At 47.3% G+C, this 24,955-nt stretch overlaps 1 protein-coding gene across 2 annotated transcripts; it reads left to right on the top strand.

Moving 5' to 3' along the window:
- Positions 1-4,725: 4,725 nt before the first annotated feature.
- On the top strand, positions 4,726-24,625 carry LOC132588558 (E3 ubiquitin-protein ligase RBBP6-like). 2 transcript variants are annotated; one of them, XM_060260988.1, is made up of 5 exons: positions 4,726-4,917; positions 15,130-15,229; positions 18,025-18,061; positions 23,112-23,156; positions 23,567-24,625. In XM_060260988.1, the coding sequence occupies exons 1-5, from the start codon at positions 4,752-4,754 to the stop codon at positions 23,663-23,665; spliced, it is 447 nt and encodes a 148-aa protein (XP_060116971.1). In that variant the 5' UTR covers positions 4,726-4,751; the 3' UTR covers positions 23,666-24,625. The 2 variants fall into 2 exon arrangements, with proteins under 2 accessions (XP_060116971.1, XP_060116972.1); XM_060260989.1 differs by lacking the exons at positions 23,112-23,156; positions 23,567-24,625 and having other exon boundaries at positions 18,025-19,514.
- Positions 24,626-24,955: the final 330 nt, after the last annotated feature.

The raw sequence follows: 24,955 nt of genomic DNA, 5'->3' as shown, positions 1-24,955 counted from the left end.
CCGCTGCAAGTCGGCCTGGCAGCAAAAAACAGGCCACAGCCTCCTTCCAACCTTTCTGCCTGTTGGGCAGCAGCCTCTGCCAGCACCACTCACCTTCACCAAGGGCTGCAATGCCCCCCCCACCCCCAAGTCTCTTGTGGGTTCCCAACTTCCACCCCACCCCAATTTAAAGCTTGTCTGGCTCTTTGGATGGACAGGTGACCCCTTCCAACACAAGTGTGCAGAATTTGACATCTTTCCTGTAGTTCCCACATTATAGTCCCCACACCCTGTGCGCCCCTTTTTATTGCTTTATTCCTACCCTGCTCTTCTCTCCAGCAGGGACCCCAAAAGACGTCATTCTCCTCTGCTCCTTTTTTCCCCCTCCCTACAACCCTGTGAGGTGGGCCAGGCCGAGAGAGTATGTGATTGGCCCAAGGTCACCCAGAGAGCTTCCAAGGCATGAGTGAGGATCCAAACTCGGGTTTTCCACAAGAGTCCAACACTCTTGACAGCTGCACCACTCTGGCCCTCCAGGGCTCGCTGCCACCAGTGCAAAAAATGTCTGAGACCTGAGACTGAAAACTCCAGATCTGTCTCTGGAAACCGCCTCACTCACCTTCCTTCTCCTTCCTTGTCCCTAAACCTCCACCTCTGATCTTCCGAGCGACATGCAATAGGAAACCAGATCCACAAGAGGGCACCGTGGACACATGAACAGGAAGAGCCAAAAATCCCAGTTTAGCACCACTTTTAAAAAAGCAGGATTTAAAAGCACCCGAATGCAACCATAGTGCAACTGAGACACTGTTCCAGAGTGCTGGTGTGGTGTAGTGCTTAGAGCTTCACACTCAAATCCGGGCAGTCCACATTCAAATCCACACTCGAAAGAGATAAATACTTGTCAGCTGTCTTAGGGCACTAGCACCAAAAGAAAACAGAACTTGGTAAAGGCTGATGAAACACATAATCCAGGGCTTTTTTTGTAGCAAGAACTCCTTTGCATACTAGGCCACACCCCCTGATGTAGCCAATCCTCCAAGAGCTTAAAGGCCCTGTAAACTCTTGGAGGATTGGCTATATCAGGGGGTGTGGCCTAATATGCAAAGGAGTTCCTGCTACAAAAAAAGCCCTGACATAATCAATTAGTCTTAAAGTTGACACGTGGATTCATGCTATGGTGAATCCCAGGGCTTTTTTTAACAGAAAAAGCCCAGCAGGAACTCATTTGCATATTAGGCCACACCCCCTGACATCACCATTGTTTTGTGCGGGGCTCTTGTAGGGAAAAGCCCAGCAGGAACTCGTTTGAATATCTGGCCACACCCCCTGACACCAAGCGAGCTGGAACTGCATTCAAGACTAGGCTATCGTAATGCACTGTGCATGGGTCTCCCCTTGAAGTCAGCCGTGAATCTCCAGCAGGCGCAGAATGCTGTGGCTCGGCTATTATTGGGACCCTGCCAGAGCAGGCATGGAGTCACCCCACTGGCTGCCCATCAGTTTACCAGGTTCAGTGCCAGGTACTGGCAATCACTCGCAAAGCACAGCGTGGCCTTGGACTCTCATATCTGCAGAACCGCCTCTCTTGCTTGTTCATCTCAGTAGGACCTGGGGGGGGGGTGCCACCCTGCAAACAAGCGAGACTAGCGATGGCGCCTGCGCCTGCATTCTCTGCCGTGGCCCCTGCCGTGTGGAATGCCTGGAAGGCTCTTTTCACAAACTACATAAAGCCGAATTGCTCAGACAGTCCCTTTTACAAGGACTGCAGTTTATGCCACTGGGGTGGATTATCTGTTTATTGCAGGGCCTTTTTTTGAGCGGGAACATACAGGGATGCAGTTCCGGCTGGCTTGGCATCAGGGGCGTGGCCTAATATGCAAATGAGTTTCTGCGGGGTTTTCCACACAAAAAGCCCTGTGTAAAACAGTGGTGACATCAGGGGCATGGCCTAATATGCAAATGAGTTCCAGCTGGTCCTCTTCTACAAAAAAAGAAATCCTGGTTTATTCTAAGCATTGTCCTGCTCTTGCTACATTTTTGTCATGCCATTTTTGACATATCGTGTCTAATTCTTTCTTATGCATTATTTCCAACCCCTAATCTTAGTTGTTTTGTATGTCTTGTTAGATGCCTCATGGTATTGGGCTGCTCTGTTTTAATCCCCCTTGTGACTCACCAAAGGAGGCTTTTGGCTTGAGACCTGAGCAAAGCTGTTGAGGACAGGACTTTGGGGAGGTCCTTAATTCATGGGGTAGCCATAAGTCCGGAGTGGCTTGACGGCACGTGAAACGCAATCTGCCCTGCATCTCAGGGAGAAAGGCACTCCGCAAAGAAAGGAAATCATTGTTTTAGCCAGCGGTCATTTTGTAGAAAAATAGGTGGTGGAGCTCATCCAGGGATTGTTATGCAGCTGCACCTACTATTCCAGGGGTGGCCAACGGTAGCTCTCCAGATGTTTTTTGCCTACAACTCCCATCCTGGCTGAGGCTGATGGGAGCTGTAGGCAAAAAACATTGGGAGAGCTACCGTTGGCCAACCCTGTTGGACAAGGAGGTGGAACTCTCAGAAGGAAGAGGAGGAACTCTCAGAAAGTTTCAGAAGCTGTGCTCCTATGAGCTCCCCCTGAATCTGAGGCCTGGTTTTAGCAAACCCATGTATACTAGTTATAAAAATAATGGTAACATGGCACAGTAGCTTTATTGGAAGAGGGGTTGCCAACTCTGATTTGGGAAATTCCTGGAGATTTGGGGTGCAGAGTTTGGGGGAGGGGAAGGAGGTCAGCAGGGGGATAAGAATGCCATGGCTCCACCCCTCCAAAGCAGCCATTTTCTCCAGGGGAGCCAATCTCTACAGCCTGGGGATCATTTCTCATTCCAGAATACCTCTGGGCCCCACCTGGAAGTTGGCAACCTTACCTTTATAGTCTGGGGGTTCAGTTACAATTCCAAGCCCCACCTGGAAATTAACAAATCTACTTAGAAGTTTAATTTAATTTAATTTTCGGTTTATACCCTGCCCTATTCCGCAAGCGGGCTCTGGGCAGTTTACAACATTAAGAAACCTTAGAAAACATCTGACAAACTACATCCAAACTAAATAATCTCATAATTACAGAATTGACAAAAACCATGATCCACATAAGGTGCTGGGGGGAGCGATGATTTCAGGGGACACCCGCTGGATCAATTAAAAGCCTGTCTGAAGAGCTCAGTCTTACAGGCCCTGCGAAACTTAGATGAGTCCCATAGGACTTCTTCTTCTTCTTCTTTTACCACCTGGAGACTGGCAAGCCTATTTAGAAGCCGTGGAACATATTATTAACAACCGCAACAGCAACAAAAAACTCCAAGCAAACCAGAATTTACAATATGGGTACAATAGTGATAATAACAATGACAAACACAGCAAAACAAAGTTTGAGTGCAGCACACCTTTCAGACCAACAGAGCTTTATTCAAGCGGTATAATAGGCTTCCCGCGCTCTGGATAGATGGATGGATTAGAAAGATAGATGAGAGAGAGAGAGAGAGAGGTGTTGGTCTCAAGCAGTAGAACAAAGCTGGAGTTCAGCGGCATCGTTAGGGCTAACGAAGTTTTATTGATGGCATAGATCAGGCCCCTGAGCAACTGGCTGTCATCTGCTTCCTTCTCCCTCTCTTGCTTCCTTCTGCGTCACAGCTTGCTTTGCCAGGCTTGCTCAATTGCACAGGAGCTACAGAGCAAAGTCTCTATTTTCTCCATTGGCTGAGGCTCCTCCCTCAGGGAGGAAGGGGGGGATTGGCAGAGCTTGCTTTGCCAGGCCCTCTCAGTTGCACAGCAGAGTTACCGAGCCAAGCCTCTCTTCCTTCTATTGGCTGAGGCTCCTCCCCTCCTGGCCCCCTGGGGAAGGCAGGAAAGAGACAGCGCTTCCTTTGTCCAGTTCCCTGGATCCAGTGGGAGAGATACAAAGAAGCAACTTTAAGACCAATGAGTGCTAATGTTTTAAGCATGTTTTATTGTAAGTTTGTTAAAAAAAAAAAGCTTTGTGTTTGTCTGTCTCCTTTATAAAATTTATATCTCTGCTACCTAACCTTAAATAAGTACACACGCGGCCCGGTCCCATTCACGCCAGACCCGGCCCTCAAGACAAATGAGTTCGACACCCCTGCCAAGCTAGAGAGCGCTACAGTTGGAAACGGACCAATGAGTGAGACCAGGCAGGCCAAACCCGCCCCGTTTCCGAACCAAGCAATGAATGCGCGACCCCGCGGCTGATCGGCAGCCCGAGCACGTGCCGCCCAGTTGCGGCGCCGACGTCGTCTTCCGCCGGCCTCAGCCTCAGGGGGCGGAGCCGCGCCGGGGTCACGTGGGCGGGAGGGGAGGGGAGGGGGACCGCCGGAAGAGCGGCTTCTCCGCCTCCGCCTTTGTCATAATGCGCTGCGTCACGTGACGCCGACGGTGGCGCACTGTGACGCATGCGCGTTGGCTGGCGCTCCGTCGTGTGGCGGCGAAGGAGGCGGTTTCCCTCCCCTCCCCCCCACCCGCCGCCCCTCAGCGCGGAGCCCGGAAGGCCGAGAGGAGGAGGAGGACGCGGCGCCCGGGCCGGAGGGAAGGCGGGAAGGCGGGCGGGAGTCGGGCCTCCGCCATGATGGCGGCCTAGCGGGCCTGAGGAGGCGTCGTCGCGGTGGTGCCGGTCCCTTCCTTCCCTTCCCTTCCCCGCGATGGCGGCTGCGGCGGCGGGCGGGCGCGGCCCGTGAGGAGGCCGGGAGCGGCGCGGGGCCGGCGGCAGGATGTCGTGCGTGCACTACAAGTTCTCCTCCAAGCTCAACTATGACACCGTCACCTTCGACGGCCTCCACATCTCGCTCTGCGACCTCAAGCGCCAGATCATGGGCCGCGAGAAGCTCAAGGCCGCCGACTGCGACCTCCAGATCACCAACGCCCAGACCAAAGAAGGTGCGCCCCGGGGAGGGGGAGAAGAGCGGCAGCCCCCGGCTAGGCCCCGGGAGAAGCCGCTGCGGGAGTGAAGGAACTCCTCGTGCACTTAGGCCCTGTGCGAACCAGGCTGCGGCAGTGTGCGGACTCTTATCTGGGATTCCCCACTCCTCCACTTGCAGCTGCTGGAATGGCCTTGGGTCAGCCAGAGCTCTCTTATCTGGGAGAACCGGGTTTGCTTCCCCACTCCTCCACTTGCAGCTGCTGGAATGGCCTTGGGTCAGCCAGAGCTCTCTTATCTGGGAGAACCGGGTTTGATTCCCCACTCCTCCACTTGCAGCTGCTGGAATGGCCTTGGGTCAGCCAGAGCTCTCTTATCTGGGAGAACCGGGTTTGCTTCCCCACTCCTCCACTTGCAGCTGCTGGAATGGCCTTGGGTCAGCCAGAGCTCTCTTATCTGGGAGAACCGGGTTTGATTCCCCACTCCTCCACTTGCAGCTGCTGGAATGGCCTTGGGTCAGCCAGAGCTCTCTTATCTGGGAGAACCGGGTTTGATTCCCCACTCCTCCACTTGCAGCTGCTGGAATGGCCTTGGGTCAGCCAGAGCTCTCTTATCTGGGAGAACCGGGTTTGATTCCCCACTCCTCCACTTGCAGCTGCTGGAATGGCCTTGGGTCAGCCAGAGCTCTCTTATCTGGGAGAACCCGGTTTGATTCCCCACTCCTCCACTTGCACCTGCTGGGATGGCTTTGGATCAGCCATAGCTCTCTTATCTGGGATAACCAGGTTTGATTCCCCACTCTAATTCTTGCACCTGCTGGAATGGCCTTGGGTCAGCCAGAGCTCTCTTATCTGGGAGAACCCGGTTTGATTCCCCACTCCTCCACTTGCACCTGCTGGAATGGCCTTGGGTCAGCCATACCTCTCTTATCTGGGAGAACCGGGTTTGATTCCCCACTCCTCCACTTGCAGCTGCTGGAATGGCCTTGGGTCAGCCAGAGCTCTCTTATCTGGGAGAACCGGGTTTGATTCCCCACTCCTCCACTTGCAGCTGCTGGAATGGCCTTGGGTCAGCCAGAGCTCTCTTATCTGGGAGAACCGGGTTTGATTCCCCACTCCTCCACTTGCAGCTGCTGGAATGGCCTTGGGTCAGCCAGAGCTCTCTTATCTGGGAGAACCGGGTTTGATTCCCCACTCCTCCGCTTGCACCTGCTGGCATGGCCTTGGGTCAGCCATAGCTCTCTTATCTGGGAGAACCGGGTTTGATTCCCCACTCCTCCACTTGCAGCTGCTGGAATGGCCTTGGGTCAGCCAGAGCTCTCTTATCTGGGAGAACCGGGTTTGATTCCCCACTCCTCCACTTGCACCTGCTGGAATGGCCTTGGGTCAGCCAGAGCTCTCTTATCTGGGAGAACCGGGTTTGATTCCCCACTCCTCCACTTGCACCTGTTGGAATGGCCTTGGGTCAGCCATAGCTCTCTTATCTGGGAGAACCGGGTTGGATTCCCCACTCCTCCACTTGCACCTGTTGGAATGCCTTGGGTCAGCCAGAGCTCTCTTATCTGGGAGAACCGGGTTGGATTCCCCACTCCTCCACTTGCAGCTGCTGGAATGGCCTTGGGTCAGCCATAGCTCTCTTATCTGGGAGAACTGGGTTTGATTCCCCACTCCTTCACCTGCACCTGCTGGAATGGCCTTGGGTCAGCCAGAGCTCTCTTATCTGGGAGAACCGGGTTGGATTCCCCACTCCTCCACTCGCAGCTGCTGGAATGGCCTTGGGTCAGCCAGAGCTCTCTTATCTGGGAGAACCGGGTTGGATTCCCCACTCCTCCACTCGCACCTGCTGGAATGGCCTTGGGTCAGCCAGAGCTCTCTTATCTGGAAGAACGGGGTTGGATTCCCCACTCCTCCACTTGCAGCTGCTGGAATGGCGTTGGGTCAGCCAGAGCTCTCTTGTCTGGGAGAACCGGGTTTGATTCCCCACTCCTCCACCTGCAGCTGCTGGAATGGCCTTGGGTCAGCCATAGCTCTCTTATCTGGGAGAACTGGGTTTGATTCCCCACTCCTTCACCTGCACCTGCTGGAATGGCCTTGGGTCAGCCAGAGCTCTCTTATCTGGGAGAACCGGGTTGGATTCCCCACTCCTCCACTTGCAGCTGCTGGAATGGCCTTGGGTCAGCCAGAGCTCTCTTGTCTGGGAGAACCGGGTTTGATTCCCCACTCCTCCACTTGCAGCTGCTGGAATGGCCTTGGGTCAGCCAGAGCTCTCTTATCTGGGAGAACCGGGTTGGATTCCCCCCTCCTCCACTTGCAGCTGCTGGAATGGCCTTGGGTCAGCCAGAGCTCTCTTACCTGGGAAAACCGGGTTGGATTCCCCACTCCTCCACTTGCACCTGATGGAATGGCCTTGGGTCAGCCATAGCTCTCTTATCTGGGAGAACCGGGTTTGATTCCCCATTCCTCCACTTTCACCTGCTGGAATGGCCTTGGGTCAGCCAGAGCTCTCTTATCTGGGAGAACAGGGTTTGATTCCCCCCTCCTCCACTTGCACCTGCTGGAATGGCCTTGGGTCAGCCAGAGCTCTCTTATCTGGGAGAACCACGTTGGATTCCCCACTCCTCCACTTGCAGCTGTTGGAATGGTCTTGGGTCAGCCAGAGCTCTCTTATCTGGGAGAACAGGGTTTGATTCCCCACTCCTCCACTTGCACCTGCTGGAATGGCCTTGGGTCAGCCAGAGCTCTCTTATCTGGGAGAACCGGGTTTGATTCCCCACTCCTCCACTTGCACCTGCTGGAATGGCCTTGGGTCAGCCAGAGCTCTCTTATCTGGGAGAACAGGGTTTGATTCCCCACTCCTCCACTTGCACCTGCTGGAGTGGCCTTGAGTCAGCCAGAGCTCTCTTATCTGGGAGAACAGGGTTTGATTCCCCCCTCCTCCACTTGCACCTGCTGGAATGGCCTTGGGTCAGCCAGAGCTCTCTTATCTGGGAGAACCGGGTTTGATTCCCCACTCCTCCGCTTGCAGCTGCTGGAATGGCCTTGGGTCAGCCAGAGCTCTCTTACCTGGGAAAACCGGGTTGGATTCCCCACTCCTCCACTTGCACCTGCTGGAATGGCCTTGGGTCAGCCATAGCTCTCTTATCTGGGAGAACCGGGTTTGATTCCCCATTCCTCCACTTTCACCTGCTGGAATGGCCTTGGGTCAGCCAGAGCTCTCTTATCTGGGAGAACAGGGTTTGATTCCCCACTCCTCCACTTGCACCTGCTGGAGTGGCCTTGAGTCAGCCAGAGCTCTCTTATCTGGGAGAACAGGGTTTGATTCCCCCCTCCTCCACTTGCACCTGCTGGAATGGCCTTGGGTCAGCCAGAGCTCTCTTATCTGGGAGAACCGCGTTTGATTCCCCACTCCTCCACTTGCAGCTGTTGGAATGGTCTTGGGTCAGCCAGAGCTCTCTTATCTGGGAGAACAGGGTTTGATTCCCCACTCCTCCACTTGCACCTGCTGGAATGGCCTTGGGTCAGCCAGAGCTCTCTTATCTGGGAGAACCGGGTTTGATTCCCCACTCCTCCACTTGCACCTGCTGGAATGGCCTTGGGTCAGCCAGAGCTCTCTTATCTGGGAGAACAGGGTTTGATTCCCCACTCCTCCACTTGCACCTGCTGGAGTGGCCTTGAGTCAGCCAGAGCTCTCTTATCTGGGAGAACAGGTTTTGATTCCCCCCTCCTCCACTTGCACCTGCTGGAATGGCCTTGGGTCAGCCAGAGCTCTCTTATCTGGGAGAACCGGGTTTGATTCCCCACTCCTCCACTTGCACCTGCTGGAATGGCCTTGGGTCAGCCAGAGCTCTCTTATCTGGGAGAACCGGGTTGGATTCCCCCCTCCTCCACTTGCAGCTGCTGGAATGGCCTTGGGTCCGCCAGAGCTCTCTTATCTGGGAGAACCAGGTTGGATTCCCCACTCCTCCCCTTGCAGCTGCTGGAATGGCCTTGGGTCAGCCAGAGCTCTCTTATCTGGGAGAACGGGGTTTGATTCCCCACTCCTCCACTTGCACCTGCTGGAATGGCCTTGGGTCAGCCAGAGCTCTCTTATCTGGGAGAACCGCGTTTGATTCCCCACTCCTCCACTTGCAGCTGTTGGAATGGTCTTGGGTCAGCCAGAGCTCTCTTATCTGGGAGAACAGGGTTTGATTCCCCACTCCTCCACTTGCACCTGCTGGAATGGCCTTGGGTCAGCCAGAGCTCTCTTATCTGGGAGAACCGGGTTTGATTCCCCACTCCTCCACTTGCACCTGCTGGAATGGCCTTGGGTCAGCCAGAGCTCTCTTATCTGGGAGAACAGGGTTTGATTCCCCACTCCTCCACTTGCACCTGCTGGAGTGGCCTTGAGTCAGCCAGAGCTCTCTTATCTGGGAGAACAGGTTTTGATTCCCCCCTCCTCCACTTGCACCTGCTGGAATGGCCTTGGGTCAGCCAGAGCTCTCTTATCTGGGAGAACCGGGTTTGATTCCCCACTCCTCCACTTGCACCTGCTGGAATGGCCTTGGGTCAGCCAGAGCTCTCTTATCTGGGAGAACCGGGTTGGATTCCCCCCTCCTCCACTTGCAGCTGCTGGAATGGCCTTGGGTCAGCCAGAGCTCTCTTATCTGGGAGAACCAGGTTGGATTCCCCACTCCTCCCCTTGCAGCTGCTGGAATGGCCTTGGGTCAGCCAGAGCTCTCTTATCTGGGAGAACGGGGTTTGATTCCCCACTCCTCCACTTGCACCTGCTGGAATGGCCTTGGGTCAGCCAGAGCTCTGGCAGAGGTTGTCCTTGAAAGGGCAGCTCTGTGAGAGCCCTCTCAGCCCCACCCTCCTCACAGGGTGTCTGTTGTGGGGGGAGAAGATACAGGCGATTGTAAGCCGCTGAGGCTCTGATTCAGGGAGGGTGAGGTATAAATCTGCAGTCTTCTTCCTGTTCCCAGCCTGAAATAGATTCTCTGGAGCATATATATATTTTTAATTGTTCTTTTCATACGGTGAGCTGAATGGAAATTATCAGCCTGCTGTTGAAAAGGTTCCCTGGCAAATCAAATAAACTCAAATTAGGTTATCTTCTGTCAGAACTATCAATCAACAAGACAGGTGGCTAGGTTCTGTTCCCAGGTTTATAAAGAACACAAAAAGCGAGACAAATAGGCCAATCTAAATCTTTTAACAAATTTTAAAGTGTCTTTTTAAAATGGTTTAAAGGGTTAAACTTTTAAATTTTTTTTTTGCTGTTGTTATAACCCTCAAGTCATCAAATTTTAACATGCCGATTCTTTGTGGGACTTTTTATAAGGTACTTTTAAGGTTCTAGATGACTAAAGTGTTCTGGTCAAGGACTGTAATAATAAACTGAACTGAGATCACCTTGTCCAAAGGCAGGCTAAGCGGGGGGTGGGGGGTAGAAGGGCTAGATTTGAATCTCAGGAGCACCTTTTACTAATGTTGCCTCTGTTTATTTTATGTTGTTAGCCACCTTGAGGCCTTGGCCATTGGGCGGGATATAAATTTAACTTAATAAATAATGTATTTAATTTGCTCTCCAGTCACAGACTCTTTGGGTGACCCAGTAAGGTTTTCAAGGAAAGAGATGGACAGAGGTGGTTTGTTATTCAAATTCATATTTTTGCCCTCCCCGGGAGCAGGCTCAGGGTGGAGCACAACATAAAAGGCCTTTGCCTGCCACTGTGCAGGGGCCCTGGCCTTCCTGGGTGGGCTGCCATCCAAAGACTCACCAGCTGACCCTGCTCAGCTGCCCAGATCTAGCATTGAAACCCAGGCAGCCCAAGACAAAACAGACAGAGGTGGTTTGCCATTGCTTGCTGCTGGATAGGAACCTTAAACTCTCTTGGTGCTCTCTCCCAACCAAGTACTAACCAGTTCTAACTGAGTACTGACTGACTGACTGACCCTGCTTAGCTTCTGAGATCTGGTGAAGTCAGACTAGCCTGGGCCGTCCTGGTCTGGCCAAATGAGCAGGTAGTTTGCCACATGAGCTCCTTCCACCACAAGAGTTTGTGGTATTCTGTGGGGTAGCATAAGCCCAAGAGAGAGCCCTTGTCCCAAGGAACTGGTGGGAAGACTGGGCAGTAAAAGGCTGGGGTTTCAACGTTAATATTAAAGTACATCCAGGTATGATATTGGGGCTTCCGAATTCTTGATGTGTGGTGGGGCTGTAAGGCAGCCTGGTGAATTTGTGGCTGAAACCAGACTTGGACCACTTTGCATGATATTGATGTCAGTGATATGTTACGGGTGTAGTTTAAAAAAAAAATTACTGCAGTGCTCTAACACAAAGAAATAAAAAAGAATATGACTACAGTGGTGACCAGTATCTATAAAAGCCTTTCAGATATTTAAATGTGTCCATGCAATGTATATGCTTCACATTCAACTGTGAATCAGATTATAAGGTTTTCAGTCCACTGGATTGCTGGAGGTGGGCATTTATCTTTCCAGAGCTGTCATTTGTTGTAATAGTTTAAAAATACACAAGTGTCCTCAAAAATATTTAATATTCTAATACAAAGTTGAGAGGAGCAATTACTTCCTCTCCAAAATGACCAAATAACTGGTCAGGGATATCACTCGAAATCTCACACCTTTTGTATCTGTGGACTTCACACTGCAGCTCAGGGGGGGTAGCTGTGTTGGCCTGAAGCAAGAGAACAAAATTTGAGTCGAGTGGACCTTAAAAACTAACAAAGTGTAATTCTGAGTATAAGCTTCCACGTGCATGCACACTTCTTCAGATCAAAAAAATTATGTTTAAGATCTCCTGGACTCCACAGAGCCTTTTTAGTTGAAGACTGAGTAAAGCGTCAACTTGCTGGCATTGTAACTTACAAGACACACCCCTTGAACCTGGTTATGGTATGGTTTCTTGTTGCAGTGCTGGTCTAGCACCCACATTCTTGTGCTGCTACTCTGTTTAGTGGAATAAAACAATAGTGCCCAATGAGCAGGGTGGGGTGGATGGGGGTGCCACTCATTCCTGACAAGACAAGGTCATTGCTTGGGCTGTAACAGGCCATCACAGTTGTAATTAGTCTGCATACAGAGTCCCAGGTCACCTCAAAGGCTGACAGATTTATTGTGGCATCAGCTTTTGTTGACTAGATGCATGAAGTATGTACTGACTGAACGAGAGTGGCTGGAAGGCTAGAGGTGTCTCCCAGGGAACAATGATGCTGACATGAATGTCTCCATTATTTCCAAGGAGTGACTCCAGTGTGAAATATATATTATATGTGCACACTTTTACTTGTGTGGAGTGGGTTCTGATTCACAAAACATTGCGTTAGAATACGCTTGTTAATAATTAAGGTGTCGCCAGACTTGGCTTCACGTTCTCAGTGTGTTATTGGACGGCTGTGTGTTCAGAGGGCCTCAGCAGAAGTATCCAGGCTCGTACTTGTCCACAGAGGAGTGAGAGGTGGCCAAGGTCATCAGCTCGGGCTGTTGGAGCTCTCTGCTTTTAGGGTGGCTAGGCCAGAGGCTCTGGTGTTCTTGTTTCTAAGCTTATTGTCCATTTTGGGACACACTTTTAGTGTGCCGCTTTGTATGCTGTCACGCAGAGGTGAACCCAGATGTACCATCAAACCTTCCTCTCTGAGCAGCTTTTGTTCTTCCCTCCCTCTCGGCCCCACTTTGTCACAAGTGAGTGGGTGACCCACTTCTGGGCCCTGACCCATAGTTTGGAAACTGTGTGCTGGACTATCTCAGCCAGTGACCTGATTTACCCAGAATGTTTTCTGGAGTGGTGCTTATGAAGAGCTGGATGAGAGGAAGAATGCAGGAAGCAGCATAGCTGAGCCATGAGCTGTCCCCAGGTTCTGTCCTGCCTTCCAGCAGTGCCACATTTTCAACCGTTGGTTAAGTGGTTATGTCGTTGCTAATAGCCATAGTGGCTTCCTCATTTATGAACTTGCATAAGATCTCATTGGACATATTTTCTGACGTCAGCTTGTGTGGTACAGCACGTGTGCTGAATTTCTGCTTGAGTGAGCCTGTTGTGGTAAACTCTTACTCTTGATTTTGCAGCTGGTGCATGCATCATGTAGGCTAGGAGGTATCTTTGAATATCTCTCTGACACTTATAATTGTCTGTGTGAACAGCCAGTGATGGGTTATGGAGCTGGGGTGACAGCAGTTCCTGAGCTTTATGTGGCATCACTTGGAGAGATTTTGACAGTCCCAAAATTTAACTGTTTCATTTCAAATGTTATGCTTATGTTTAAGGGAAAACAAAAGTTAGCTTGACATTTCTAAGCATGTTACTTTACTAAAATAGCATTCACTAGGAGAATAAGCTGCTTATGACTTGGACACCAAAAAGTAAAGTGGAACTCTGGTGGACGGAGAAAGGATTTGCCCTGCCTAGTTATGCGTTGTGTTTCAAAGGCACTTGAGGGGGCTGTAAGAGAAGAGGCACCTAAGTTTTATTTCTTGGACTTTCCCCTTAGGGTCAGTGAACAAGCCAAAGAGCTTGAGGCAGGATGTTTAGGGGAGAAAAATAATCTTGGAGGAGAATGTGTCAGTTAGATGCAGAACTTCAGCATGACCAGCAAGGAAGACTCTGTCCCAATCCACAGAAGACAGTAGATTGTCCATTAAGGCAGGTTAAGCTTGTCACCATGGGATCAGGAAATTGGCTCAATGCCGGTTAAGTCAACAGAGATCCAGCAGTTGTCCTGCTCTTATGGTGTTCTGTGCCTCTTAGTCTTAACTTAATTTGTTGCTAGAAGAGATGAGAGGAGGAGAGCAGTCCAAGCCAAGTACCTGGAGTTTTTACTGTTCCTTTTCAGCACCTTGGTTTTGCATTGTACTTTCTCTGCTGCAAAGGAGAGATGCAGGTGTTTTCTATGGTTGCTGCCCCTTCCTGCCGTTTTCAGTAGTGGTGAAAATTGGGAATTAGCATGAAGTCTATGTATTGAAGTTAGTTTAGTAGGGAAAAAATGAAGTGTTTCAAATCCTGGATATTTGTATGTGAGTATATGCCCACACCTTAATTTCTAAAAGATGAACTCCCCCCCCCCAAAGCACAGTGCCTTGTAAATGTCTTCCAAACTCAAGATAAAAGTGTAAAATAAGATCAGACCTATAGTATTAAAACCAGAATCTTAAACAGCTTAATCTGGGAAAACAGTTTAGGAACCAGTGGAAAAATATGGCAGACAAACGTGGACAGAGGGTGCACCAACACCCTGATCATCTGTGTAACGAAGGAAGGAACCAGCGGCTTATTTGTTTGTGACTAAAGCAGAATGGTTGTAGATGGAAGAAGAAAAGAAGGCAGCTTTTCCCACTAATTGTTACACAGTGGTTAGGATCCTCACATTCCTTGGGGCACTTTACAAAATGCGAAAGATCTTTATGCAGATTCAAAGCTTTTGTTAAAATACATCTTTTCTTTTGATTGAATTCATCAAGGTCATTAATAACATTAGTTGGTAGCCAAAATTAAAACTAAAATCACACACAGCCTCAGGCTATATGATGAAAAAAATCTGCAACATTTATTTGTGTCCTTCCTGCAGTAGCTTTTAAAAATGCAGTGCAAATAGAAACATCAAAACAAACACAAAGCAGTCACCAGACAAAAGCTTTGGGAGGATGGGGGGAGATGCTACACACCATCAAAGTCTGGTTAAATAGTATAATTTTTTATGCCTAGAAGGTTGCCTTAAAGACATCAAGAAGAAACAAGGTTGTATTGGAATGTGTACTATAAATCTTCCCGTGATATGAAATGTCAGGCTGCTCTCTATGCACGCAGTTCTTTTCTTTCCTAAACAGACCTGTAAAAATATCTTCCACATAATTTTTGTTTCTGTCTGCTTCAGTAGATACTCTATGAAATTTTTATTTAGGAATTATTGTCTACCTGTAAACTAGTTCAGTAAAGTAAAATACAGGGAGTGTTAGCAGGAAATGTGTTTGTCAACAAACCATAAAATAGTAATCATTGTTTCCAATTGTAGAGAGTTTTCAGGCTATATTGCATGTTTTGAGCAGCTTTTGTAGGAAAACTTAATTATCATTATATATAAAGTTCCAGAAAATGTTAAGGAAATTAGCTTCAGTTTGCACTAATGGCTGACAATGGAGCAAACTATCAATGGAGGGGGGGGCTTATGTGAAATAGTCGGAAAAATTCCATGTTGGCTCCTTTTAATGTGGTGCTTACCAGGTTCTCTCTCTCTCCAGAATATACGGATGATAATGCACTGATTCCCAAGAACTCATCTGTTATTGTCAGAAGAATTCCTATTGGTGGAGTGAAATGTGCAAGCAAAACTTACGTCATGTAAGTGTCTGGGGTTTTTTTCTTTTTAAGGATAAGCATGTGGGGGCATATCTTTATTTCTTAATCATGCTGCTTCTAGAGTTCTAATTGTAGTTGGAAAGAGGTGCTTAGTAGCAACATGTCACTTGAAATACAGTTTTATTGTGAAAACTTGTTTTGCCCACGGTGTCATTGCTGGCAGCAAGTATAAGTTGCTGTTTCTCCATTTGATTCTGTAGTGGGTCTGTTCTTATCCTGACTGAGCTGCTCTTTGTAGCCGAAATTGACCAACTGAAGTGTCAGTTCTCTCTGAAGAGGCCAAGAGCATAAGCTCTTTGTGAGATTCATCCACCCCCTTGCTTGTGCTCAATTCTGTAACCATTTTTATGTGATTTATTGCTTTGAAGGCATGTAGGTCAAGATGAAGAATATAAATTTTAAACCTTAATGAAGGCGTTTCCGGTGAACTGCTTTTTGTGTTGTACTGTTCCTGGCTACTTTAAAGCAGACACTTTGTACCATTACTCCTGCAATCCTAGGATGTGGCAAGGAACCTAGACCAGAAACCCTGATCCCTGAACATCTCTGAATGATTTAATTTTCTGTTCAGATTGGTGTTAAAGCCCGCGTTTTAAAAATATGAGTTGAAATTTGGGTTTCAAACTGGTGTTATCTGTTGTGCTAATTGCAAATGGCAATTATCTTCAGGCTGCTAGAGATTAGGCAGCTTTGCGATTTAATTATGTGCTTTGTGGTCAGACAGCAGTGGGGTTCATTGGCGAGACCAAGCTTTCACTGCACACAGGCTGGAAGCTCATCTTCCTGGTTCTCTGCTATCAGAACTTGGTTGTATCTGCAGGTTATACAACAAATATGAGCAGGAGTCCCTGGGCATGGAGCCCTTCAGAGATTTGCCCCGTTGACATGAACGAAGAGCTGGGCAAGAGCGGTGGAACTCCGATAAGGCAGCTTTCAGATTCTGCCATTAGGAATAGGCTTTAACTCCTCTTTCAAGGAGGCATTTGTTAGAGTCCCTCACTGATTTGTGCATGGTTAATCTCTCAGCTTTTAATGATGTGGATTTGTATAAAAGAATTGGTCCCATTGTTGATTCTCAGTGGAACACAAGCTTGCAGATGATGGACGTCAAGGGAGGGGTGATGGCTGAGCAGGGATCTTGCTTGGCGTGCAGAAGGTCCCAGGTTGAGTCTTCTGCAGTTCCTGACCAATGATCTGGGATAGTGTGTTGGGGAAAGGCCTTTTCCAGCCAGTCTCAGTGGGCACTTGGGTTGGTCTGCAGTAAAACACCTGGCTTGGAGACGAGACGAGATTTTGGGGGTATGTATTTTTGAGAGACAGAGCTCCCATAGTCAGATACCTGATGAAGGGTGATGAAAGGAGCTTTGAATCTCAAACGCTCTCTACCCTCCCCAAAAAAATCTTGTTGGTCTCTGAGGTGCTCTGGGACTCAGACCTTGGTCTTCCAGCCAGAACTCTTGCACAGAGTACCATGGCTCTGTGTAAGACAGCTTACCTGTTCATTGGTTCATTGGGTGTCCATCACTGCAGGATGTAGTGCTCTGAGTGTGAATGCTGCCTTGTTTTAAACTCAAGGGGGAGAGCGCAGATGGTTTTTGCCTGTCATGCTGCTTAATAGTGAAGGTATTGTTGTATTTGTAGACTGTAACTTCACAAGAATAATCTTTGGCGGCACAAAGGACAGCTGTCTTCCTCTATCTGTACAGGGCCCAGAACACAAGGCCTCGTAAGAGTGGGGCATTTGCCATGTGTTGTGTGCCCATGCAGCATGGGTGGATTCTGTCAAAGACCACCACGCTAAAGTGAGAAGTCCAAAGACCTACTTTTTCATTTGAATTGATGTAGCCGTGGGTGTTGCCCCTCACTCACTCCTGCACCTTGAGAGGCAAGAAGTCCATGGCAGTCATCAGACTACAATACAAATGTCAGGAACTGGAATTCAGAGCCTTCTTTTTCAGGTAGCATCTTTTTAGTGGGGCTGCTTACCAAATTAAGCTGCCGCCCAGTTGGACAAGTTGGTGGTGTCCAGTTGTTGAGCCCCAGTGACCTGTGCATTCACCTCACTGATGGGTGTTGCACAAGGCCTTCCTCGGTGCTGTGGCAGCTCAGCTGTGCCATAAACAGCACTGTTCCTGGGCTGCCTAGCAGACTTCCTGCAAGGTGCAGATCTCTTGCTATTTTTGCATGCAAATACCGAGGATGCTGTTTGCCCCAGAGCTTCTTCTCTGGACCCCCAGCCTGCATCCTGCACTAGCTATCAGATGTGTAGATCTCTATGATTTGTAGCTGGGACCACCCCTCTATTGTTAGCAAGTTCAGGATGGCCCCAGCATCCACTTACAGGGTTCCCCGAAGTGGCAGTAAGCCAGCAGTGTTTGACCCGAACTGAAGTAAATGAGGCCTCTCTTTCTTTGTCACAGAACTCGTAAGTGTTACAGAGCTCTAGAAACTCCTCTCAGGTGATTTTTTTCTTTGTTTTTGGACTCCTGCTTCCTTTAGTCTCTGCCACCAGGGTCTTCTAGTTAAGTGGACCAGCTTGTGGTATTGGGGGATTTAAACACATGTCTGTTTCAACCTCATGTAATGGTTAGTTGGAAACCACAGAAGCTTCTTACTCTGAATCTCTGGGATCACAGCCTTAGTAGCTTCAGCTTTTTCAGGGGTGGTCATCTTTTTATTCCAAGTTATATATGCACTGTTTTCACGGTGGCAGCTTTCTCTGTTTTGTGCTTCATGCAGTTGCTGTTTTTCTGACAACTTTTATTCTCCCTTTTTAGAAGTCGAACTGATCCTGTGAGTGGAACTTCAAAAGCAGTATGTAAAAACACAATCTCACACTTTTTTCCTCTACACATTCTACTTAATTTTAAAGCAATAACAAAGCAATAAACTACTTTTCTAAACATTAATTCACATTGATTTCTTGCAGAAATCCACTTATTTTGTGAAATACAATGTATTTTGTGCCAGTCTAGTGAAATCAGCAATGCAGATAACTTTAATGTGAATATTGACACTTGTGCCAAGTGACACAACTGTATTGCGTATTGAATGCTAGATTATTTCCTGTATGACTCTGTGTTGTACAGATAATGTATGATCGTTTACAGATCATGTAAGTTTTGAGGTTTGCGCTGCTGACCGCGATACCTTGTTCTACATCTGTGTGTCTCTAGTTAGTAGCTGTATGTTTGTATAGGTTGTTGTGTGCTTTTTGTTTTCTTGAAATAAAAAAATCATTTGGAGTGTTATCTTTTTTTGCCACTATCGCAATGTACCACATAGCCTTTGTTCTTAGCACTTCCCTGAATGGTTTTTGAAAACGTTATCAAAAGCCACCTTATTGCTAAAGTTAAGCATTTTTATATTGACATTTGGTTCAGATGTATATGAAAACGTCCATGGCATTTAAAACAAGGCCTGTAAACTGGAATGAATAAATTATTTCCATGAGTCTGTCCTCTAGAACAAGAACTTCTATTCCTGTGTTTGCTTCCATTTTTCTGTCAGCAAACACATAGTTTAAGCTGTAGTCACCGTGACCAGCATACAACACAACCAAAATGCATTTCCCAGCCATTTGTCCTACCTGTACTTGAGAAACAACAAATCCAGTTGAGAATAACTCCCCTTCTCTCCCCCCTCTGCTTCTTCCCACTGGGCCCAATTCCTTCATTTTATTTGGTCACTGAATAGCTTCTTGAGCACAGTACTTTTAGCAAATCCTCCTATTATACACCATTGCTTGTGTACAGTTGAACAGGTAGAGTGCTGTTTTTCATTCCGGGTTGCTTGTTTTCAGTTTGTAATAACTTATTTGAACTATATCTTCACTTTATGCTTGGAATGATTATTGTCTGTTAAAATACTGCAAACTAGCCCGTAGTCATATTTAGAAGTGCAACTTGCTGAGTCTTGTTTGCTTATTAAGTGTGGCTCGTTTACTCATTTCCATGAATGGAACAAGTAGTGTCCTGGTGTTAAAATCACTGGGTGGCCTTTGTGACCAGTGACATTGTCATTAAGGTGAAAATGTGTGCCCTTTATTGTGGCCTTAAGAAATGCTGAAATGATAGATTTCCTTAGGTATATGTGTCTCTCAAGACTGATTACAGTAACCCCGTTAACTCACTAGTTAATGTAATGCAATTGTGTAAGCAACACTTTGATCTGATTTTTTTTTTAATCTTATGAGTAAATCTCTTTGATAGCATGTGTATAAACACAAACTCAGTGTTCATAAATAAAGTTTAACATTAATTTAGAATGGTGTGTTCCCTGGCATGTCTCTTGTACATTTGAGTAGTTGTTTCGGAGTGATCAACTCTTCTCTTTAAAACTGCTCCTCTAAAGTAGGCTTGCAAAGACATTGACTTGCCCGCCCATCTGCCCGCAGACCTGTGTCAGTGACACAGCGATTTCTGCTCAGGGGGAGGAAAAGGCTTGTTGCATCATCCGGAGACAACTCCGACTTGCTCCAGGGAGCTGCTGGGGGTAGGAGACGCTGCTTAGCTGAAAGTTAAGCTGCCAAGTAAACTCTTTTAATGCTGACTCACCAGGAATCCCACATCCGCCGAAACAGAAGAAAATTATTTCTCTTCCATTTGGGCATATGAAGCCTTTGATTGTTGTAGGGAATTCAGTCCTGGGGGACAAGAGATGTTGAGATGACATGCTAATAATCTCTGGAAGCCTAAGTTGTGTTCGTGCTCACTGAAGGAAATTCTGGATTCCTGCAGATTCCTCCAGTCATGTCATTTGAGGAGATCCTCAGGTTCCAAACTTTTTGGGCGCAACTATAGATTCCATTTCCTTGGAATAGTGTTTCTGTGGTTGGGGACAGGGCTTGTTCTCTTGGGTGTCCAGTGAGCATCATCTTTCTGTGAGGCTTCCTGGATCTCATAGAGACAACTAATCGTTGTCAGTAGAGCCCTGGCAAAGCTGGAAGCCCAGCAGTGCACCAATCCCCTTCCCTCAGTTCTCCGTGAATTGCATTGCTCTGAGCTACAGAGCAGGCAAAAGTTTGCATGTTCCTGCACTGATGCCTATTGAGGCTTTCTCTTTTGCCTGTGCTGCTTTTGCCGGCTTCACAGTCCAGGGCAGAGTGAAAGAAGGGAGGCCTCAACCACATAAAGTAGAGAAGAACTGGAGATGAGCCCGAGTGTCGGCTGGTTGCTAAGGCCCCCTCATCTTGCTTTGCCTTGACTCCCTCCTGATCTTCTCCTGTAGTCTGGAGCCCCTTGTTCTTATGCTGCTCAGCCACAACAATGCTTTGGGTTTATAGCTGGACCTTAGTTTAAAATTTCAGGGGCTAAAACAGGGAAATTATCTTCCCAAGGAGTTATTCAGGTCCCTGGACAATTCCTGTTCCTGGTGTGCAATTTCTTTCCTGGCCACTTTCTCCAGACCAGTCCCTCTGGGTAACAAGGAAAGAACTTCCAGTCCAATATCCCTGTACCACACATGCAGGCATTTTAAATGCAGGCTAGCTAGATATTTATTTTCTGCAGACAATACTGCAGAGCTAAGGATGCTTTTCCTCTGGTCTGTCTGCTCAGAAGCACGTGTGGCACATTGATATAAGCATCTCCCCCACGGCCAAGTCTCTTGAGCCAATCCGTGGGGGAGGGGGGAGGGACCTCTGTGCTTCATAATCAAGGCAGCTGGAAATTATCAAAGTTGGTGCCCTCTAGCTTTTTGCCAAACTGCATTGGGGGAAGTGCAGAGGTGTAGGTGATGCTGGCCCTGCCAGAGGTTTTTGGACCAGGGCCTAGCAGGAATCTTGGAAGAAGCAGTGAAGTTTAAATGCTACCAAAACTGAACAGGAGTCTAGAGTTGCAGGCCAGAGGCCTCCTGGGATATAAATGGCAACCTCCCACCTCCTCCTCTTTGAAGGAATCTTGTAGGTGTTTGCTTGTAATGGCAGCAGGGAAAGAGGGGAGTCCCCTGGGCCCGCTTTAACTGAAGCAGCAGCAGCAGCTGAGCTGTCCTTCTTGCCACACGTAAAAAGGAATGACTTTTGGCTTTGCGCATAACAGTCTTCTTTCAAAAAAAGGCTATTTTGATTTACTAGGTTTTTAAAACAAACAAGTCTTTAAAACTTTGTTTTCCAAACTACTCCCCGGCTCTTGACAAAAACACAATGAAGTATTTGTGGTTAAGGAAAACTTACGTTGCAGTATGTGAGAGACCCATCCCTTTCTTTGAGAATGCACTGGATGCATTCCACCTACCACGGGGCTGTCCCCTGGTTTTCCCACTAGCCTCTGAATTGCAGCCATTCATTTGTGTGGGGGAAGCTAAAGGGGCTGCACTCAGGGATGCCCCTGGAAGAAGCGTGAGCCCTGTTCCTGCTGAGCTGGGTGGCTGGGGAAAGGAGTCATTTCCCCTCTCCCTTCAGCCTGGCAGAGGCCCCCTTGGCTCTGTCCGGCTGCCACGACTCACAGAGGCCTGGCGCGTTTCTTGCCGAGAGACCTGCAGCTTTCCCACTAAGTCTCAAGCACCATAGGCAAAACTCTGTAGGGAGGAGAGAATGGAAATGTGAATTTCAGTCATGTCTTTCCATTATGGTAGAGAAGATGTGTTTTTGTTTTTTGGCCTGAGCATCAGTCCATTTTTCATATTCTCAGACCTTGTTGGATAGCTTAATACCTGCACCTGAAGGCACCTGGAAAACTCATGTTCTGCATCATTGCTGCTGATAGTTTTCATGTGATCATTCTCTGTTGGTAGAAATTGTGGTCTTAAAACCTAGTTAGAAAGTTGCTTCCTGAGACCCGCTTCTCAGAGCCTGGGGCCAGTCTTGGGAGCTGCTGAGGGCCAGTGCTGGTACCCTCCCTCACCTTACAAAAAGGAATCTTTGTTAGCGGGTTTGAGTCTGAGACAGCGCATCAGATCTCGTCCCCTGTGTTCCCCCAAAGTGTTGACTTGTCTCCCAGTTGTCTTCTGTCTCCGCTGAAGGCAGTGCAAGGGCATTATCCTGCTCACAGTCAGTCCAGCTGGGCTGTCAGGCCTTCACCAAAGGAATCCGAGGGATTCCAGGTTTTATGAAAGGGATGGAGGGCCCTTTCCTGAGCAGCCTCTCTAGACTGCCACAAAACTGATGACTTACTAGGACAGGTCCACCCCACTGGACTAGATTAAACCTGCAGAGTAGCCCCTCCCCCTCCGCCAAAAAAACCTCCCCATTTGACTAGCCCCTAGGAATTAGGAAAGGGTCTAGTCCTAGTTTAGACATGATGAAATCTTAGGGGTCAGAAGTCTCTCAATAGTTTTTTTTTACCTTGCATTCAGTGCTCAGCTCCTTTAAAGACATTAATATCAACATTTTCCTGTATTTCTGATCACAGAAATCAGCAGCTTTGCATTTATTTATTGACTCCACTGCGTGAGTTCAGTTTTCCAAAGGCTACAGTTTGCTGAAATTTCCCAACATTGTTCTAAATTAAAGAAGATGTTTGCTTATGGAAAGACACTTTCATATGTTTGGTGTAAATATTTTTTGAGAAATCTTCTCAGAGTGCCACCATATATGAAAAGAGTTCAGATTCTTTTTAGTTAAGTGATCAACTTCCTTTACGATGGGTGAAAAAGACAGCTTGTCATGCTGGCCACTGGACATAAAATCACAGTGAGTTGTCTCCACTGTGTGAGTTCAGTTTTCTAGCTTTTTGTACGTAGAACTAAATACTGTGTCTGTCTCTCAGCGCTCTGAACCTCCAGAGATGTCTTCTGGCCAAAGAGGTGTAGGACTCTCTCTGTACAGCATAAAACCCAAGCTAGATGTTAAAACCACAGTAGAGCTGAATATGTCGCTGTGTTTTGATTGTGGAACTTGAATGTGTGTTTAATTTTTTATGAACAGATTGATGACTCTTCTGCATCTATTTCTCTGGCCCAGCTTACAAAGGTATATATATATATATATATATTCTTGTCAAATAATAGCCAAATGAATCGTTGCTTGCTTGGCATTTAAACTTTTTTTTTATGCTGTGATCGGTATCTGGTTAACTTTTGTCATTGGTGCGGAACATGAATATTATTTTAAGTACAAAAGTACTGAACTTAAACATTGCAGATTGTGTGTATTTATTGCAAACTATCCTGTAAAGAGTAGTTCCCAGTATGGGGAGATAGAAGGGGAGTCCCTTATCAGCCTCAACATAATGTTGCAGTTGTGTTCATCCTCAAGACACAAAGAAGAAGCACTTCTGAAGCTGTGTTATCGTTTTTCATACATTCCGTTAATTTTGCTGTGGAAAAATAACACAATTTTAAAGAAGAATTGTAATATTTTGGCTATTTATGGACTCCTAGGATTTCTTTCTGTGCAACAGCCAAAATAGAAGTATTTCCCTCTCACATGGACACTTGGCATGGTGGTTTGTGGATTCTGCACTCAAAAGCCAGTGGTAGAGCAATAATAATAATTTTGCATATAATAATTTGATAAGTTGTACCCTTGTAGCACATGCAGTGGGCAGCAGCTATGCAACTAATTTGTTTGAACACAGACTGTGTAAATGTATCTCTCACTGTTTATAGGAATATACCAATGTGTGTGCGTGTGTGGCATATGGGCACATGTGACCTTTTGAAACTGTTGTATATGCCATGTTTTGCTATGAAACTGCTTACCTTTTTCTGCTCAATAATGTGTAACTTTTGTCGGGGAAAGCACTAGTGATAACTCTTTTCATCCACCTAAAACAGCTGCTTGTTAATATTCACATCAAGAGGAGCAGTTCTGACCCCCAATACTTCTTTGGTGTGTGAATAAAGACAGGAGGATTGTTGGGGGGTTTTTTAAAAAAAGAGAACCCTACTTTTTCTAGCTAAGTCAAGAAATTTGACATGCACCTGGCAAATATGGAATTTGTCAAACAATTTTACCTAAAGTTTGGTTTCCATTAGTGCTGTCCTTAAATTTGTCCTCAGTTCTGTAAGCTCATGTCGACTTTATTTTTCTGAGATGTGAAAAAAGAAATGTCAGAGGGGTGTACAGTTTTTAGAGAGAACCTAAGTATTTCTGACACATGGAGATTCTTGTCATATAAAGCAGTTCAAAACTGTTACTCACTTTAACCTCTTCAATGCAGGATGTCTTTGCATGGAGGCGATGTCTTTAACAGTTTTCTGTTTTACTCCGATTGTGTATTTTAAATGCCATATTTGAATTTTGGTCTATTCCTACTAATGTTTTGTGCTCTTGAATGTGTTCTGTAAAACCTGTTTGGGTTCAAACAAATTAGCAACATTATTTGTAAATTAGTGTTCTGTAAATGTGAATGGTTTTTTTCAATAGTTGTTCAATTTGGATTGTTAAGAAAAAAAATGATGTATTTCAACCGACTGTTTAATAAAATGTTGAAACTAGCTGGTTGCTTTTGTGGATGAATGTATAAGTATTTGTGTGGCTGGTCTGAATGTTAGGTGTTTGACTCTCTGAGGAGTTAGGGCCCAGCCCCCGTAGACCCTGCTTGTGTCTGGCCTAGTCGATAAGGAACCTGCTCAGCAGGTGCCAGATTTCTGGAACTGTTAGCTCCGCACAGGAAGGTCACACCTGCATCTCACATGGACAGTCATCCTGAAAACTGCATGTCCAAAACACTGCGTGCCACCTCCTCTTCTGTTTAGCAAAATGTGGATTGGGTTTGCCACCTTAGCTGGTCCTCCATCCATTCTCTTTATAGAGAGAAATCTGAA

The sequence above is a fragment of the Heteronotia binoei genome, chromosome 20, assembly GCF_032191835.1.
Source record: "Heteronotia binoei isolate CCM8104 ecotype False Entrance Well chromosome 20, APGP_CSIRO_Hbin_v1, whole genome shotgun sequence".
Lineage (NCBI taxonomy): Eukaryota > Metazoa > Chordata > Lepidosauria > Squamata > Gekkonidae > Heteronotia > Heteronotia binoei.
This window is presented reverse-complemented; position numbering and strand designations above follow the sequence as displayed.

Excerpts from the sequence above, each read along its gene's own strand:
- LOC132588558 (XM_060260988.1), top strand. The coding sequence starts at position 4,752 with ATGTCGTGCGTGCACTACAAGTTCTCCTCCAAGCTCAACTATGACACC. Across the intron at positions 18,062-23,111 it reads TGAGTGGAACTTCAAAAGCA|ATTGATGACTCTTCTGCATC; the intron begins GTATGTAAAAAC and ends TTTTATGAACAG. Across the intron at positions 23,157-23,566 it reads CTCTGGCCCAGCTTACAAAG|GATTTCTTTCTGTGCAACAG; the intron begins GTATATATATAT and ends ATGGACTCCTAG.